This window comes from Mirounga angustirostris, unplaced genomic scaffold (assembly GCF_029215605.1).
Source record: "Mirounga angustirostris isolate CCGP_5_RB_7025 unplaced genomic scaffold, mMirAng1.0.hap1 SCAF_5, whole genome shotgun sequence".
In the NCBI taxonomy this organism is placed as follows: domain Eukaryota; kingdom Metazoa; phylum Chordata; class Mammalia; order Carnivora; family Phocidae; genus Mirounga; species Mirounga angustirostris.
Window position 1 is genome coordinate 40,196,140 of NW_026991713.1, and position 18,691 is coordinate 40,214,830.

An 18,691-nucleotide genomic window follows, 5' to 3' on the forward strand; every position below is an offset into this window, starting at 1 on the left:
CAAGAGCAGTATTGGAGAAAGTGACAAAAAAAAAAAAGAGTGAAAATCTTGAATAACTGAGGGAGAGTGGCTTAAGGTTCTTGGAATGACAATACCATGGAGAGGTAAGAGGGGGAGTAGACTAATTGGAGGGCTTTAAAACTGGATGTTTTTAGGGAGGAGAAGAGAAAATGTATTCAAAGAAGGACATTTACCCTTCATGCAGGCCCAGTGGTAGGAGGGTTGTGCGCAAAGGACTGTACGGGAATCAGGCATGGTGGGAGAGGCAATTTACATTAACAATAAGATGAAGGATGTGATTCCAGAAGAGATTACTGATAGAGGCAATGTAGCTGACAGCAGATCTGAATTCTAAGAAGGACAGTAAAATTATTCCAAGTATTAGGGAGGAATTTTAAAAGGGAGGATTTACAGAACTATACAACTATGGGGATATGGGTATGAGGGAGAACCTTTTAATTATCATGTTAAATGTATGTCTTAAAAGTTTGATACATGTAAACACAAAGTTTGTAACATAAACACCTTCTGTTAAAATGTTAACGGAGGGGAACTATATCACACTCGCCTTTTGTTTAATAATAGATGAACGGAAATCACACATAGCACGTGTGAAGCAAAGTATCAAAGTATTCAACACTAATTTATTACCCTCAAGCTAAATCTTGCCAGGAAAAAAAAAAAGTTAACTCAATCTAAAAGGAAATATTTTTCTTAAAACTTGTGCACAGATATTTCCAAAACAGGTCATTAATTTGATAAACAATTAAATTAAAAGAATTCATTAGCTCATACATGTATATTTGAAAACATGCATATGCCAGGGAATGAGCTAAATCAAACAGCGCCCAGGGAAATAGCTAATTAACCTTCTTGTCTTTAGGAATTTCGGCATTTTTAAATGAAAAATTATCTTTGTGGGCGTGCCTGGGTGGCTCAATCAGTTAAGCATCCGACTCTTGATTTCAGCTCAGGTCAAGATCTCAGGGTTATGAGATCAAGCCCTGAGTTGGGCTCCACACTCAATGGGGAGTCTGCTTAAGATTCTCTTCCTCTCCCTCTTCCTCTGCCCCTCCACCCCCCCAAAATAAAAAAGAAAAATTATCTTTGTGGTGTAGTCAGAGGCAGAAATACACAGTGTGGGTTACAAAGGGAAAGGGACCAGTAAACCTGGAAGACTAGGCACTGAGATGCCTGACCCCCAGGAGGAAAAGCGGTGGTAGCTCTAGGCCCTTCTCCTGGGACAGAGAGAGACAGTATCATTTCCACATAGGAAGCAGAGCGTCTCAGACGGGACTCTCTCCCACTCCAAGATCTGCCCCCATCAAATTTCCCCTGTGTGTAAATAGGTCTAGGCCAGGAGGTTCAAAGAGAAAGCAGCAAGAGACGAGGAGAGTGAATGATTGTTGACAGTGAGCAAGAGACTGTCAGGAGGATAGACAGCTGAGAGAGACCCTGATGACAGACTACACTTCCCTTATTCGTCTCCTGCCATTCACATCCCATAAAGGGCTGCAATCAGCATCCTGGGGCCCTCCAGCTGTGCTGAGCACCAAGAACTGTGTCTGTGCTAGACCCAACCTGATCCTCGCAGAGCTGAATGAACAGGCTCATTAGCTGGACCTATCTATTGGCAATAATAAAATAATAATAATAAACAATAATAGTGTTTGTTGACTCTGACCAGTAGATATTCTTTCAAGAAAAGAACATCCCTTTGAATCTGAAAGATCAACCTCACTCTCTCTTAACATATTACAGTGCTATATAGTTCATCGGATATTAAAGATATTATAACAAAGTAAATAACTGAATGTTTCATATACACATTAAACAAAGACTCCTATAACTTGATAGGTTTTTTTTTCCCCCTGAGGGCGGAAAAAAAATCAAATTCAGACTTCTTTATTTTCTGCCTTATTGCTTTTCCTCTTCATACCTGCTAGCTTGTCACACACATACAATCTCTAAAAAGGACCAGACTCCATTTATGATTGCTAAATTGCCGGTGGGTGACAGGATTTTGAATTAGCCTATTTGTTATTATCCTGTGCATGTGCTCTGCTAAATAAAGTCATAAGACGAACAAGTTTGAGATAATTAGATGGTGCTGATTGTACCTGCCGTATGCACTTGACTTTCATGATTAATTCTGTATCGAAGACTACACATATTGTCCTCTGTGAAACAGAGCACTGCAGTAGGAGAAAGAAGTCCAGGGTTCCTAGGACTACGAGCATCAATTTCAACACTACTATCTTACCAGGACTCCAATATCTTGGAAAAACTCCAAGGCAGCAGCCGATCAAGGGTTATGATCTATTTGAGGTAAAAACTAAACTATAATGGGAAAAGGTAAAATCTAAAATCATAATCAATACTGACGCCGACTGTGTTAATGAGCTGTGTTATTACAATAACAATGGAGTCAGAAGGTTAAGGAAAATATCTCTTCAAAGTGTGGTGATGAACTGTTTAATCCAAAGAGAACATTTATGCAGGTGAAACTTTATTTTAAAAACATGTTTCAAGAGAGAAAACATTTAAAAGTTAATTTAAGGCTCACTCTATATATCACACAGACAACTTAATTTTACAAAAGGGTTCCCATGGATCTTTAGAAAATGAGAGAAAGAGGCCTGTTGTACTCCTGTTGCCTGCTTGTCAAGGGGATGTGATATTCTCCTTTTCCACCTTCTACTAGCCCTTTGTACTTTTAGATCTCAACCCACACCATGTGAGTATCTACTCCAGAAAAGATAATTTTAAGTGAGAAGAATCTGAGCTATACCCTATCCTTAAACTGCTCTAGTCAGAAATGTCAGAAAAGAAAGCCCATGTGGGCACGGTTTGAGATTCTATTGTCAACAGGATATGTGTGTGTATGGAGGGAGGAACATGTTCCTAAGATATTAAAATATAAAGTAAACACATTTAATATTGTAATGTGTTCACTCTCCATGCTTCAGTTACCTTATTTGCAAAATGCAGAATACAATTATCTTCGATTATTAATATAAAGCACTTAGCACAGCATCTCCTATATAGTTAGGTGAATACAAGTCTCCTTCCCTTTCTGCCATACGTAGGGAAGCGAGTAAATCTCACTTATCCTGCATGGAGATGATGGAAACTCCATTTGGTGGACAGGCCTCATCACTTCTCCAGTGTTCTCTTTGAAGAGGGTTCCATTCTAGAGGTATGATCAGTGCACCAGAGTATCTAACCATTCTCTAACTGAAGAAGCTTCATGTTTGTTTTCTTATTTGTAAAGAAGTGAGTGTTTTAAAAAATCAACTTGGGGCACCTGGGTGGCTCAGTCTGTTAAGCATTCGATTCTTGATTTTGGCTCGAGTCATGATCTCAGGGTTGTGGGATTGAGCCCCACATTGGGCTCCACCCTGAGCATGGAACCTGCTTGGGATTCTCTCCCTCTCCCACTGCCACTCCCCGCTCACTCTCTTTCTGTCTCTGTCTCTCTCTCTCAAAATAAAAATCAACTCACACTTTCTTCTGTGAAGACAAAGAAAAGGGGGAATTGTGCTTGGCACTATATAAGTTTAAGACTTCAAAGAGGGAGGATACCATGCATTGTTTTGAAGCATATTTCTTTAAAAATTGATGACTATGGACTAATTTTTCTAAAGACGGTCTCGGGTAGGTAAGCTATAAATCTAGGTCGTTATATGTAAGAACCTCACACAGTGTTTTCATTTTAAAAATCTTGCAGAATTCCTGTGCTAGCCCATCCTTACCCTGGCTGCAGGTCTCAATCACACATAGGCTGTGCGTGCTGTGACAGCTTTAGCTACAAAAGGCATGACACCTCCTAACAACAAGGCACATTCGCAGCTGGGGACGTCAAATGACAGATTGATTTTAGAGTCAGTTCTGTCGGCTGCCTGGACACAGGAGGATGTGATGTGTGGGAGTCTTATTCTCCATATATTTAGGGAACCAGAGAGCTAAGGCTCTTAACCAGCAGCATATTTACCAGAAATATGACCAAAATGAGTATTTTTTCTTATAATTTATTTCTGTGAATAGTGCTGCCCATTTGCTAAAATGATTAAGCATTCAGGTGACTGATACTCTGCCCCATTTTCTTCTGAGGGTTTTGTAAGGTGGAGGCAGCAGGTCGTACAGGGTCGTCTTTCCATTTTCTCTGTTGAGTTCTATTTGTTATCGTGCAGCAGGGGTGCTGAGAGAGAAGCTATGGCTTTCACTTTATAGGACAGAAAGAGGGAGACACAACTCTGATAACTTGTTATTTTACCTCCTACTAGCCATGGGGTTTGATGTAGTACAAAGAGAATGAGGGTGTTATGGTTGAATGGTATGCCACTCCCCTCCCCCAGCCAATGTCCCAGTCCTAACCCCCAGCGCTTCAGAACATGACCTTATTTGGAGATGGGGTCTTTACAGAGTTATTAAGTTAAAGTGTGGTCATTAGGGTATGCAGTCATGCGATATGACTTGTGTTCTTATAAGAAGGGGAAATCTGGGCACAGATACACACAGAGGAAGACAATGTGAAGCCAAAGAGAGATGACGGCAAATTCAAGCCCAAGATGGAGGCCTAGGACAGGTCGTTCCCTCAAGGCCCTCAAGAGTTAAACCTACCAACACCTGGATTTTCTACTTCTATTCTAGCCTCCAGAACTGTGGGACAATACATTCCTATTGCTTAAGCTATCCAATTTATGGTTGTTATGGCAGCCCTCATAAACATACAGAGAATAAATGTCAGGCCTAAGAATGGCTTGGAACAGGAGTCAGCAAACCATGGCTGTGGACCAAATCCAAATTATAGACCCTGTGAGCTAAGAATGTCCTTTACATTTTTACATAGTTGAAAAAGCTTCTGGCCATTTTTTTTTCTCTCATCATCCAATCAATTTCTTGATTTTGCCTCTTACCCTGCAAAGCTTAAAATATTTTCTGCCTGACGTTTTCCAGAAAAGAATTTGCTGACCCTTGGCTTAGATAAGAATCAAGTTGAGTTCACTTTTAACCTTGTCATTTAATTGTTGGAAGTTCAGTTAACTTCACTGAGCTTTCTTAATATAGAATAAGTCTTTTTAACAACTCTCCTGATTTCACAGAATTAGTGTCAAGGAGTAAACAAAAAATGACATTGTGGAATAACTTAAGAAATGTAGAAAGGTCTATACACATATAATTGTATTTTTTTTTTTACCAGAAATACTAATATAAACTATATATACACCAAATTTCAAAAGTCCATACTTTTACTCTATAAATTTTCTAAACTCAGAGATCAGTTCTATGCTATTTTAGACAAAATCAAAACATACTTCAGAACTTTTTTTAAAGATCTTATTTATTTGAGAGAGAGAGCACTAGAGAGAGAGAGGGAGAGAGAGAGTGAGCATGAGTTGGGGACAGAGGGAGAGGGAGAAGCAGGCTCCCCGCTGAGCAGGGAGCCTGACATGGGGCTTGATCCCAGGAGCCCAAGGCAGACGCTTAACCAACTGAGCCACCCAGGAGCCCCATACTTCAGAACTTCTGAAGAAAATCGCCTTTGGATATCCTAGTATTATACTTTGCTATTTAAGTTTTGGGTTGAGGGGCACCTGGGTGGCGCAGTCCATTAAGCATCTGACTCTTAGTCTCAGTTCAGGTCATGATCTCAGGGTCCTGAGACTGAGCCCCACATCAGGCTCCATGCTCAGTGGGGAGTCTGCTTGAGATTCTTGCTCCCTCTCCCTCTGCCACTCTCACTTGTGCTCTCTCTCTCTCTCTCAAATAAATAAATCTTTAAGTTTCTGGTTTGAGTGTCTTGGTCAAAATATTTTTATTTTTTTATTTTTTTATTTTTTAAAGATTTTATTTATTTATTTGAGAGAGAGAGAATGAGAGAGAGCAAGCACATGAGAGTGGGGAGGGTCAGAGGGAGAAGCAGACTCCCTGCCGAGCAGAGAGCCCGATGCGGGACTCGATCCAGGGACTCCAGGATCATGACCTGAGCCGAAGGCAGTCGCTTAACCAACTGAGCCACCCAGGCGCCCTGTCAAAATATTTTTAAAAAAGACCACCAGCTAGAGAAAAATCAACAGATTGTACACCTTAAACTTACAAAATGTTGTATGTCAATTATATCTCATTTTTTTAAAAAAAAGAGGCAAATAGCAATATTCTGGATGATATAGTTTCAAAAGGCATTCACACATGATAATTCTTCTCCATAAAGCCTTCAAATGTTAACATCCTTATCTACATGCTTCTTTTTAGACCTATGCTTAAAAAAAAACCAAAAACCTCTCCACAAGATAAAGAATAAATTCATCACTCATTCATTTAAATAAATATTTACTGCATACTAGAAATGTATTAGGCTCAGTGCTAGATGCTAAAAATATAAAGTCAGATAAGACATGGCAAAAACCATCTTGATATGATGTGTAAAGCACTGTGCAGTACAAGATGCACGAGATGAAATGGGTTTCAGGACAACAGATGTATATTTTGTAACAAGAACTGCATTTGGAACTGGGGGTACAGGGATGAATGGGACACCGTCCCTATCCTTGGATACATCATAGGCTTCTGGGAAAGATGGACACATAAACAGAGTCTTCAAAATAATATAATAAACTATAAGACTGAAATATACCTAGTGCACAGAGGTGGTACAATGTACCTACTAGGGTTTTGAGGGGAGTTCACAGAGGAGACAACACCTGAAGCAAATCTTGCAGAACAAGTAAGAATTACGAAGGAAGACAGAATGGGTATCCCAGGTTGAGTATGGGATTCCAGGTCTAAGTGAAGGCATGAAACAGCAGACTTTGGGGGGGGTACAATAAATGATTCGATATTTTCAAAGTGTAAACTGTGAGTCCTGGCAAGGCATGAGACTTGTATACTGCTTATAGTGATTTAACAATTTGTGGTCAGTAAGCACATAGCAGATGCATGGGGCAAGTAGAGGGTAAATGATGGTCCTGAACAGATGGACTCACACCTCATTGCCAAGGTTATAGGACCAAGTAAGGGGGAAAACTGGGAATCTTCATGTTTATCATACAAACTTTATTAATTACTTTGTGCTCAGCCCTCAACTGTACCCTGCGTCCCATCGAGATGTCATATTTTTCCCTCTCCAGAGAATAATCTCCAGGCTTCTGCTATGATAGAAGAGGGACAGCTGCCCAGTTATTCATGGGTTGGCCTGGGAATCTGGGGATCTGATTACTTCTTCAAAACCCTTTGATCCAGTTCCTTCCATTTTTTTACTTCACATTTATCCCTACATCCCAAGGTAACCAATACTAAAATTCCCAAGCCTTTTGGGGTACCAATGGTGTGAATTGCATTGCTTCCTGACTTTACCCACTGTGTTCAGTGCTTTCCTGTGGCTGCTAAATCAATCACCATTCTCCCTTTGTTTTGCCACGTTCGCAGCTTTTTGCTATTGTTGTCCTCTGTATTCTGGCTCTTACGGCTTTATACCTTTAAAAAATTTTTCACTAACATATTTGGGAAGTTTTTATAGTAGCATTAGAGCTGCTATGATATTTGAATATGAAAATATTTCTACTATAAGATCAATAGCACCAAAATATTCTAAGAATTTAGCAGTTAATTGGAATCTGAACAGCATTTCTATTGGTTTTTACTATGATCAACCTATTCTAGCCACTATCCAATCAAACTGGCTTAGAAAAGATCAGGCGACAGCTAAATTAAGTCAAAATTGAAGCTGGAGAAGATTTTTAAAAAACTTGATATGGTTTTTAAATCTGCTTGTTTTACTTCACCTGTCCAAAATTATTATTATTTTTTTTTAAGTTGGCTCCAGCATGGAGACCAGTTCAGGGCTTGAACTCACGACCCTGAGATCAAGACCTGACCTGAGATCAAGAGTCGGACATTAAACCAACCGAGCCACCCAGGTGCCCCTATTTTTACTTTTATCTAGTAAATATTTGGGTTGTCAAGCGGACATGGATTGTACAAACCATCTGGGATCAGAGGAGAATATACTGTTAGAGAAACAAATAATAGAGTTTTGTTCTGTAAGAAATAAGGTACCTCTGGATATTTAATTAAGGTTGAAGAAGAAGCACAGTTTCAGTCAACAGTGTTTACCTCAGCAGCAAAATCTGGCTGACAAAACATTGTAAATACAACAAATTCATGAATCCTAAGAATGTACAAAACCCTAAATATACATTTGAAATTTTAAAAAAAATCTAAAAAAAAAAAATCTAAAGCCAAAATGATTTATAAAATTTAATTTTAAGGAATGAGATTTACATGGAAAAATAAAATTAAATTCCATATGTACATTTATGTACACATAGACACAAACATGCACATGTAGACATATGAAGCATCCTTTTCTATTGAGCTCAACATTTTATCTTTTTAGAAAACAATACATGGATATAGACATGCAACCAGATAGGTAAGATTCTGCTAATGCCTTTGCCAATTCAATCAGAAATTTGATGAATGTCTTCAATTTAATGGTTGATTAAACAAACTCCTTAGTTATAATTCATTCTATATGCCAGAATTGCATGCAATCATTACAAGCCATAATTTAAAGTAACATTTAATACTACGTGTATTGTTTATTAGGTAAGTTAAGAAAGCAGGATACTATATCGCCTAGATGGTATGACCCAAACTGTGGAAATGGAGAGGTGAGCACGCTTTGGAGGAAATACATCAAAGCAATACTCTTTGTTGTTTGGGGATGGGTGAGAAATAGATTATTTTTAGATTCTTCTTTCTGGTTACACGTATTCGGTGAATTTTCCTCAGTAATCACAGAAAACTTTATATAATAACAAAATAACTAATTCAGAAAATAAGCACTCATTTGTAATGAAAACACTTACATTTGCAACTTATCTGAAAAAACATATGGAAGCTCTGCTAATGCGTAAAAATCCAGCTCATTGTGAATAACTTTAACCATTTCAAACACAAATTAAGTCAAGCAAGGAAAAGGAATATAAACAGAGTACATGTGACTCTATTAAACAAGTCCATGCCACCCACTCTATGCAGCTGGAGTGAGGAAGATGCAGAATCTATCAGCTGCCAGCCGGAAGCCCTCGATTTAATGATCCCAAGTTGAATGTCTCACCCCATTAGTTGGCCTGTTAAAAAAAGAATTCATCCCTAGTTCTTGCAGGGGAAAACACACACACACACAAGTGTTTCATGATAAAGATGGAACTTCTTAATCAAATTAAGCAATTAAATTAGTTGATACAGTCTTTCCTATTTTATTGCTCTCTGTGGAAAAAAAAATTTTGTACTATAAGAAGCCCACTTTGCTTTTCCCTTCATATAAATACTCTTTTAATATTTCTCTGCATATAACCTGAATATATTTCTCCTCTTTCTATTTTTCTAATGTTTCCTGGAGCCCATAAGAAATAAATATTTCTTTTTTTTTTTTAAAGATTTTTTATTTTATTTACTTGACAGAGAGAGACACAGCGAGAGAGGAAACACAAGCAGGGGGAGTGGGAGAGGGAGAAGCAGGCTCCCCGCAGAGCAGGGAGCCCGATGCGGGACTCGATCCCAGGACCCTGGGATCATGACCTGAGCTGAAGGCAGTCGCTTAACCAACTGAGCCACCCAGGCGCCCAGAAATAAATATTTCAACACACATTAGGTTTCAAGACATATATATATAGAGAACAAAACACTGTTAAATTGTTTTACTCATATTAACATACTAGCCAGCATTTGAGAATCTCTAACACATGTGACAATATTGTTGTCAATTTTGTTTTTAGGTTTATCAATCTGGAAGAGAATAGAATATGATTTATATACTGAGGGAACTTACCAACATTTATGAAGTTGAATAAAATATATCTGTTCATATTTTATAGGCATGTTTAGACCAAAATGGAAAAATGAAAGAATTTACAAAATCTGACAATGTCCATCCAGGCATGATAAAAACATTTATCTAAATTAATAATGGTATGAATAATAGTAAGAGCACAGGAACTGGATTCAAATCATACCATTACAGTTAATTAACAACATGTTTCCAGGCAAGTTTCTTAATCTAAGAACTCTTTGCCTCATAAAATGGCAGTAATAAAAGCCACTTCATAGGGCTGTTGTAAAGATAAAATATAACAATGTATTTAAGTAATATGGCATGTTGGCTACACATAACTAGTCCTCAATGCTGATAGCTACTATAGCTAATTTTTATTATAACAACCTTGACTCCTCTTCTTCTTCCTCCTCTTTACCATCTTCATAAGATTATTAGTAAATTGTTTTGGAAGGAGATAAGGTAAAACTACTGCATAAATAAGAGTACTGAGGACCATCTCTTCTGTTAGAAGAATATCCTGTAATGGCAAAGTTTAACTATGGCCAAGTTTAATGTCAGGAGCTGTCCTTTGAGGAGGTGGTAGAGCTTAGAGCCACCTGGATGCATGGTTAGAAAAATATTAAAAGGTATCCCAAACAAAAATATCTACAGCTTGGGCTAGTTGGATTTTCCACATATCCTTTCAATCTCAATGGCTTAAGCTTTCATAATCCCTACTCTAATTCCCTTGAATACAGGGTCCCCCAGGATTGAGCACAGTGCTTGGTAGAGGGCAGGTTCTCAATAGTGTTTCTGGCATGAATTTAATTCTATGAGGGGTATTACATAAAAGTACTAGAAGTTTGAAAGATTATTCACAATGAGGTCAGTTAATTCTGAGAACTGGAAGACAGGAGAGAAGTTCAGCAGCAGTTCATAAGCCTGCAATGGTAAGCAAGGGTGTCAAAGGGAAGTTGGAAGGGCAAATTTTTCTACATCTCTAATATTTTGCACTGGTCTCTTTCTACTTAGAGTAAAGAAACAAGAGCAAAAAAGGGCAGGCCATTTTATTATGAAGTGAAATAATTATATTTACTTTATCTATTTCCATCTCAGCCTATTAATCTTTTTTGTGTTTGCTTTTAATTACAATGGAAAGCCAGTAAGCTAATGAAGGAAATACTTAAGATATGGGACTATACTGATTCTGTGATTATACTAGAAAATATCAACACAGAATAGGACGAATTATTAGAGTATACCCACACTAGTGACAAGCATCATGAAGCTGACCCCTTGAGATATTTGCTTGATGGCTTAGGAGAAATCTCTGTTGCCTTCACTTCTCCTATTTGGAGAACTTATGGAAATATCAAAGGCCTCCCATCCTTAGAAATGAGGCCTCACATGATTTTGTGAGAATCTGCCATGACTCCCTTTGTAAAGGCAGTACAGGATTCTGCACATGGATACCAACTGTAGATGTAGGGTGAAGGATCCAAAATATCCCACTGTGAAGAGTTTCCTTTTTTCTGAACTCCCCTTATTTGCCTAAAAGTAGAGCCTCCCAAAATAATTCATAAATCATAAAGCCCCTCCCTGGGAGTTCTCTAACCAGAGAAGATTGACTCCTGTCACCAGAGATGAGAAGTAAGGACAAGAAATCACCTAAACAGACATTGTCACAAAACTATCATATCTCTCATCTCTTCTTCAAAGTGTCCTTTTATTTTTCCCAGAAGTCCTTTGTTTTCCCTTCTTCCACTCCCCTTCCCCTATTAAGAGAGTAAATCCTAAGACTTCTCATCACAAGGAGAAAATTTTTTTCCCTCTTTTCTTTTTATTCTATCCATATGAAAAGATGGACGTTAATTGAACCTTGGTGGTAATCATTTCACTATACATAAAACCAAACCACCATGCTGTATGCCTTAAACTTATGCAGTGATGTATGTCAATTATTTTTCAATAAACCTGGGGGAAACACAGATGATATTTAAGTCCAAATTCTAATTGCCTCCTTGAGTCACATTTTCCGTCACTTCCCACATACATTCATAAATAAAAACCTGTCTTATTTCTTGATAATTTCTTTTGCAGTATAATTTGCAGGCCCCCAAGCCTTCAACCTAAGAGGACAGAGGAAAAACCCCTGACCACCCCAACAAGGGATTTAGTATGACAAGTGTTTCGTCCTAGACTTCCCTTGATAAATTGATTTATAATGACTGATAACCTGAGGGCCATGTGAAATCATGACAATCCCTTGATGCTTTTTCTCAACTCTTCCATCAACTGTGATTTCAGCATCTGAACTGCAGTATCACAAATCAAGCCAATCTGTCAGTTAGTACAATACAAAAATCACAATTTCTATGATGTATTATGCTTTTATATTTTCAAAAGGTCATGGTTCAACACAAAAAGATCAGTAAAAAATACGAATAAACTGATTAGTTTACAGTTGAAATTAACAATTACAGATTTAAGAATATGCTTTAGATAGCAATGTAATAGATAATCCAGAATGGGCCTGGACTTGTGGAATTTTGTTCATTTTCCAAAAAGAGTTTCTCACCTGGAGATTTATCTTTCTCTCCTTTGAGACTCATTCTGTCATTATATTGACTTGATGTCATGTGGATAAATCATCTTAATAACCAAATTCTGACTTCTAGAAACTTGAGTAACTCAGGCTATTGCTTGTACCCTGCTTGATCATCCAGGAGAGCACTACCTCTCAAATGTTAAACTTCATACTATTCTATGTTATTCTTTGGTATAAACCTTCTCCAATTAACTTCATTTGTCCATGGAATTTGACATTGTTGCCTCATTCCTCCACTCTCCATTTCAAAAATATCAGTTACCCCTATTTGTTCTTCAATTTCGTGTAGGAGCTCTTTTCTCTGCCTCTTCAGTGGTTTCTCTCCTTTTATTCACTCTTTTAATGTCAAGCATTATTCTCAGGGCTTGTTTCCCCAATCTACATCACAGATACAAACGTGCCCTTAGCCTGCACAGTGCTGATTCACATAGTGGTTTAAACAAAATTAATTAGTTAGCGCCACTGAGGGATGCTATGGCTGGGAAATGGACCTGAGATTGTCCTGTTTTACATTATAAACTTGGAAATGTGCTCAAATAGTTTTGTCTCAATTACTAGGCTGGCTTCTCATGACTGGTAGCGTTTTCTTTCTGTACACCTGGTATCATCACCAGTGTGTATCTGGGGGTAACTTTAAGGCACTAGGAAGTTTACACGACCATACATGAGAAAGTACACTATCTCTTGCTTTGTATAGGCTTCTCTCTAATTTCCTACATTAACTGCCATTGAAGAAAATGTATATCTTTAACTATCTATTGATCTTATAGACCTATTAACAGTTTCCTATATGTGAAAATTAGGAGAGTTCTCACAAGAGTCCAGAGTCTGACTTCACTTGAAAAATCAAATGGTCTGGCAATCGTTAGCCCCTCCTTTCCACATTTCTGCATTTCCACAGGCAGCAACCTCCAAACCTAAGAGTGGCCGCCCTCTTTAGACTGGTCATGTTTAAGATATCCTTTCTGTTTCATTCATTTCACTTGATCTTCCTGACCCTGAAGGATGTGAGCTTAATAATGCACATACTATATATAGTCAGTACTTTAATTCAGCATTTATATAGGGATTAACCTATATCTCCAATAATAAAACCACCTGGGAGTTACACAGTGGGATGGATTGAACACTGCCCCTCTCCCCCCAAATTCATACTTTGAAGCCCTAACCATCAATACGATTATATTTGAAGAAGGGCCTTTACAGAGATAATTAAGGTTAAATGAGGTCATAGTGTTGGGGCCCTACTCTGATAGAACTGATGTCCTTATACGAACAGGATGAGATGTGAGAGATCTTCCTCTTTCTCCCCAAGGGAGCACAGAGGAAAGGCTGTGTGAGGACATAGCAAGAAGGTGACTGTCTACAAACCAGGAAGAAAGCTCTCACTGGACAATGACTTCTCCAGCACTGTACTCATGGATGTGTAGCCTTCAGTACATACCTGTTGTTTAAGCCACCCAGGCTGTGTATTTTATCAAGGCAGCCTGAGCAGAGTACTACACACAGACCAAAACCCAGGTTCCTTGAGAAATGGTGTCCCCATTCCCACTCTCCAGCTAGAAGCTCATCACTTCCTGAGCAGTCTACCTGTCTTTGTGCCATCTCTCTTCACTATTTGCTATAGGTGAGTTATTTTTTAAAAATAATCAGTATAACACATGCTCTTGCTTTGAAATGTGAAAATAAAACTAATTAAAATTAGTAAAATAGCTCCTTATCACTTACATTTACCAATTTACTAAAATGAACCAAGCACTAACATTTTTCATTTTATTTAAAAGACCCCTGATTAAGGTAGCCGAGTAAAGGGCCCAAGTCCTTGTACTGCTATAACCACTAAGTGAAGGCATTAGGCAAAATCAGCATTTCTTAAAATATCACAGGAACAAATTATTATAGAGAAAAAAGTGGGGGAATCAGTGATTAAAAAAAGCTTTTAGGGAGCACTGAATTAAATCTTAACAGTTTTCATTTTGAAATACAGGACTTCTGAGTATCTTTTTTGAGTAAAACTAAGCAAAGATATATTCCTTAGAGCTATTCTTGCCTATCCTCTTTGGAATGGATATCAGAATTAAGAAAGCTTTATGAAACAACATCCTGTATGAGGAGATTTTTAAATTAACAGAAGGACTTACACAACTATAATATTTAATACTATCCATTTTTAAATTATGTACATCCCAAATCACTTCCTGAATATAGGATTTAAAAGAGCTTCAGACTTATATACAATAAAAGACAAACTCCTATCTCTACTGAGAGCAGGATTTTTCCCTATTACCTTATTGGTGTTTAATATATACAAGTGATTAAAGTGGTTTTTGTATTCCTTAAATTCTACAATTCTTTCAAAAATGCAATTCTCAGAAGCTGGATCTAACAAATGGAGACAACTTATGTCAGGTACGACATGTCATAATTTGATTTAATTTAAAGATTAGTGCCAGTGTTATTTTAATACTCTCCCTTGACAGAGCACAGCTAAAATAGTGAATAAAAACTTCAAAATGTCATTTTTTTAATGTTTAAATGTTCATGCCAAGTGTTCATGTTTTCATCAACCTGGCATCTGGTTGTTAATTTTAAGATAGTGATTTGCTAACTTCAGTATCCATAAGAATTGCCTGGAGGGCCTATTCAACACTGCAGAGTTTCCCCTTCAGTAAATCTTGGATAGAGCTAATCTGCATTTCTATCAAGTTCCCAAGAGATACTGATGCTGCTGATTTAGTTACCACACTTTAAGAACCACTGCTTTCACAGGTCTCAATTTATCAGACACACATCTGGGTTTTCCCCATTGGTCTGAGGTTCCTCAGCCAGGCACCAAGCTGAGCCTTATAGGAGCAAGGAGAGCTGGTTATCCCAACGATCTCCAAAATAAGGCTCCTTTGTATCGATTCCTAGGTTCTGCCACCACAATCTCATTTCCTAAAGACCAACAGACTGTCCCCCACCTTTAATATTTTCTACTGTCAGCTAAGAATGTGTAGGTCCTTAGTTTCAAAATGTAGTCCATATTGTGGATTTCTTCCCCTTGAAACACTGCTTCCTGTTTTTCCACATAACCCCTTCCCTCTCTTACATAATATCCTTGCAGAATGTTGGCTCTGGCCTCATTTGCCTCTCTACCCAGCTGAACTCTATTGCTAGCTGTATATGAATATATATAGCTTATATTCATTCCTTTGTTCTTTCACTCCATAAGCATTAGCTAAAATCTCAAAATATAATGAATGTGACAAAAATTCTGCATTCATGGGCTTACATCATAATGGGGGAGATATAAGATAAGCATGTAAACAAATAAGTAAGTATGATATATTCCAGGAGCGATGCGATACATTGAAGAAAATATTATAAGGTAATGGGTAAGAAAGTGCAAATCAAATGTATCTTAGCCTCTCTGGAATCATTTCTCTGAGAAGGCAGCATTCAGCTGAAATTGAAATGCTGTGATGGAGGAAATAATGCAGCAAATGTAGAAAAGGGCATTTCAGATGGAGGAAGCATCAATTCGAGAGCAGAAAGGAGTCCAGGCTGGTTGAAGGAGTCAGGAAGGGAAAATGGTTGAAGAGTTCATGTTGGTGGTTGGGGAGTCAAAGTTTTTCATAACCCTTTTGTAACCACCTGCTTCTCTCACACAAACCTGGTCTACAGACTATATATGTCTATCCTGCTCTCCTAGTGGAAACTGTCCTCTGGCCAACAGGAGTGAAAATATCAACAGCATTATGTGAAGAGCATTTGGAACCCCAAATCTCCTCCTTGCCTCAGCTCAGAAGATGGCTGCCATGTCTATTCTCACCTCAGTAGAAGTCTGCGGTTTTATTCTCCGGAGAGGTCTCTGAACTACAGGATACCAGGCACATACTCAAACCCTTAACCCCTCACTCCTAACCCCAACCCTAACCCTAACCCTCTGGAGGGGTCTCTGAACTGCAGGATACCAGGTACATACCTTCACCCTAGATCTGAGAGTGTGGCTTCCTGAACACATGATAAGAAAAGCTGAGAAACAGCCTACTTATCCTGGAGAAGACCCCAAATATTTAAAAATCGGTGGTATTTCTGAAAATGGGTATGAAGGTAGAGATAAAAATAGAAGGACTAATTGAATATCTATTTAAAGAGTATTTAGAGTCCTAAATCCTCCCCCCGCCAAATACATCAACAGCATTTGAGTGAGGAGAAACAGACGACTAATATCAGAATTCAAGCCTTTTGAGTGGGCTATGTTAAAATGCGCAATGAATTGTGCACAGTTCTTAACTTCAGAATGTGGATGCACTAAGTCACAACCTTTTGTCCTCTTACTCAATGCTGACTTTAGTAAAGAACCACTCTAGGTATTGATATATCATAGTTTAAGAAATGGCAATCCCTTCCTGATGAATAAAGTCAAAATTTTGAGTGAAGAGAGGGCAAAATCAGGTCAGAAGGATGTCTTACAATATTATTTTACAAGAACAATATTCTCTAACAGCAGTGATTCTGATCAAATTGACATAACAACTTCCAGCAAAATCATAACTAGCATATGAAGCAAGCACGCACACATGCACATACACACACACACACACACCTTTAAACAATCTGAAACAATTACAAAACAGAAATTAGCCTAAAGCAAGAATTGTATGCTTTCAACAAACCCCTCAAGAAAAGCGTCAAGTTTATTATACCTGATAATTTGAATTATGTTTTAATCATTATATCATTAGCCTCCAGGTAAATCTGATAATATCCAAACCAAAACAAACTTATCAGCCAGAGGTCTTTTCAAGGAAAGAATATAAGTCTATGTGTATCATTTTGCTTTTACAGATGTTAAAATTTGCTGCCACATAACTGAAAGTTGTTAAATATTCTCACCAATGCAGTAAATAGAGCTAAACAAGTCTTGTAAGAAAAACCAGTTTAGTTTTTAAAAATATTTCAAAATAATTATTATATTGAAATAAAAAGTCCTTTGACTTATACTGTCAAACTCCTAGGATCTCATTTATGAAATTGCTTTATGTGGTTCTCACCATTGTACATGCTGATAGCATTACCTGTCTGCATCCACTGTCACATCATGAACTCCTCTCTGGATGACCTCTCTGGAAGTGGCTGTGTCCGGTATTCGGTTCAGACTTCTAGTATACAGGTTGAGCCCTCCATCTGTCATGTACCTGAAAATAAATGTGTAATTAATCAACAGAAAATTAAATGATCTCATCTGTATAATTTAACTTAATAAACAGTGTTCACAACTTTCAATAATTAAGCAAATGTGCTTTATTACAGTTTTTTCTATATAAACATTTTACTCACCAGGAAGAATTAGGGTATTTTTCAAGTTTATTAGGAAATCAATCTTCCTTACTACAACAAATAACTAGCCTATGTAAAACCTTCATTTTTTTCCCCTTTTGTTACCAAAATTTTGAACAGTCTTGGAGATAATTTAACATTTGAAAAATAAGAGCAAGATCATTTCATTTTGTAAATACCATTTTTGAAGCACTGAAAGTCATAGGAGTAATGGAATATTACTAAACTTAAAATTAGATTAAGTTATTTGGTAAGTAATATGTATTGACCACAAGGATAAAATAATAGCCAAGATGCATTAATGTTTACAATGTTGCCAGGAACTGTTCTAAATAGCTTACATGTAACACTGTTATTATCACCACATTAGAGAAAGAAAATAAGTAAGCACAAAAAGGTTAAGTAACACAATGCTACTCAATCAGTCATGGCAGAACTAAGACATAAATCTAGAAAGTGGGCTCCACAATGATCTTAACCACCATGCATTACTATCTGAAGTGAAGGGCCATACTGTCTGACCCACTTCGTGTCTTTGAGAACCTCCTTGCCATCACAGGACCACCACCATTGCGAAGGGATGGTAGACCCCAATAGTTATATTACTATTGGTAATCTTGCTTCCTCGGCTGTGGAGGACGAGGACACATTGTTTAATCTCCTGCCCTATGCTGGGCTAATCAGGTTTTTCTTTCTTGAGAACTAGGATTAAAAGGCAGCTCTCCTCAGTCTTTCTGTGTGAATAGAGTTGATGATAATGAACGCCCAGGAGATGTATTTTTCTCCAGTAGATGTAAGGAGCCACAGAGAAAGCTGGTCAGCAAAGGAAAAACAATGACCCAGGTGCACAAAAGGAAGCAGAGACACTTGGCCCCGTGGTTTCAACTTCACAACTTGTCCTTGGGTTCTAAGAGATATTCTTAAGCAAATTTGAG

The 18,691-nt window shown here is 37.8% G+C and overlaps 1 protein-coding gene across 7 annotated transcripts in view; it reads right to left on the bottom strand.

Annotated features, from left to right (window-relative positions):
* The window catches only part of NAV3 (neuron navigator 3), an 803,480-nt gene that overhangs the window by 121,956 nt on the left and 662,833 nt on the right, over positions 1–18,691 (bottom strand). For all 7 annotated transcript variants that reach the window (XM_064590847.1, XM_054506909.2, XM_054506908.2 and 4 more), the window contains one exon: positions 17,495–17,614. In XM_064590847.1, the coding sequence (XP_064446917.1) occupies positions 17,495–17,614 (120 nt within the window). The remainder of the gene's footprint in view (positions 1–17,494; positions 17,615–18,691) is intronic.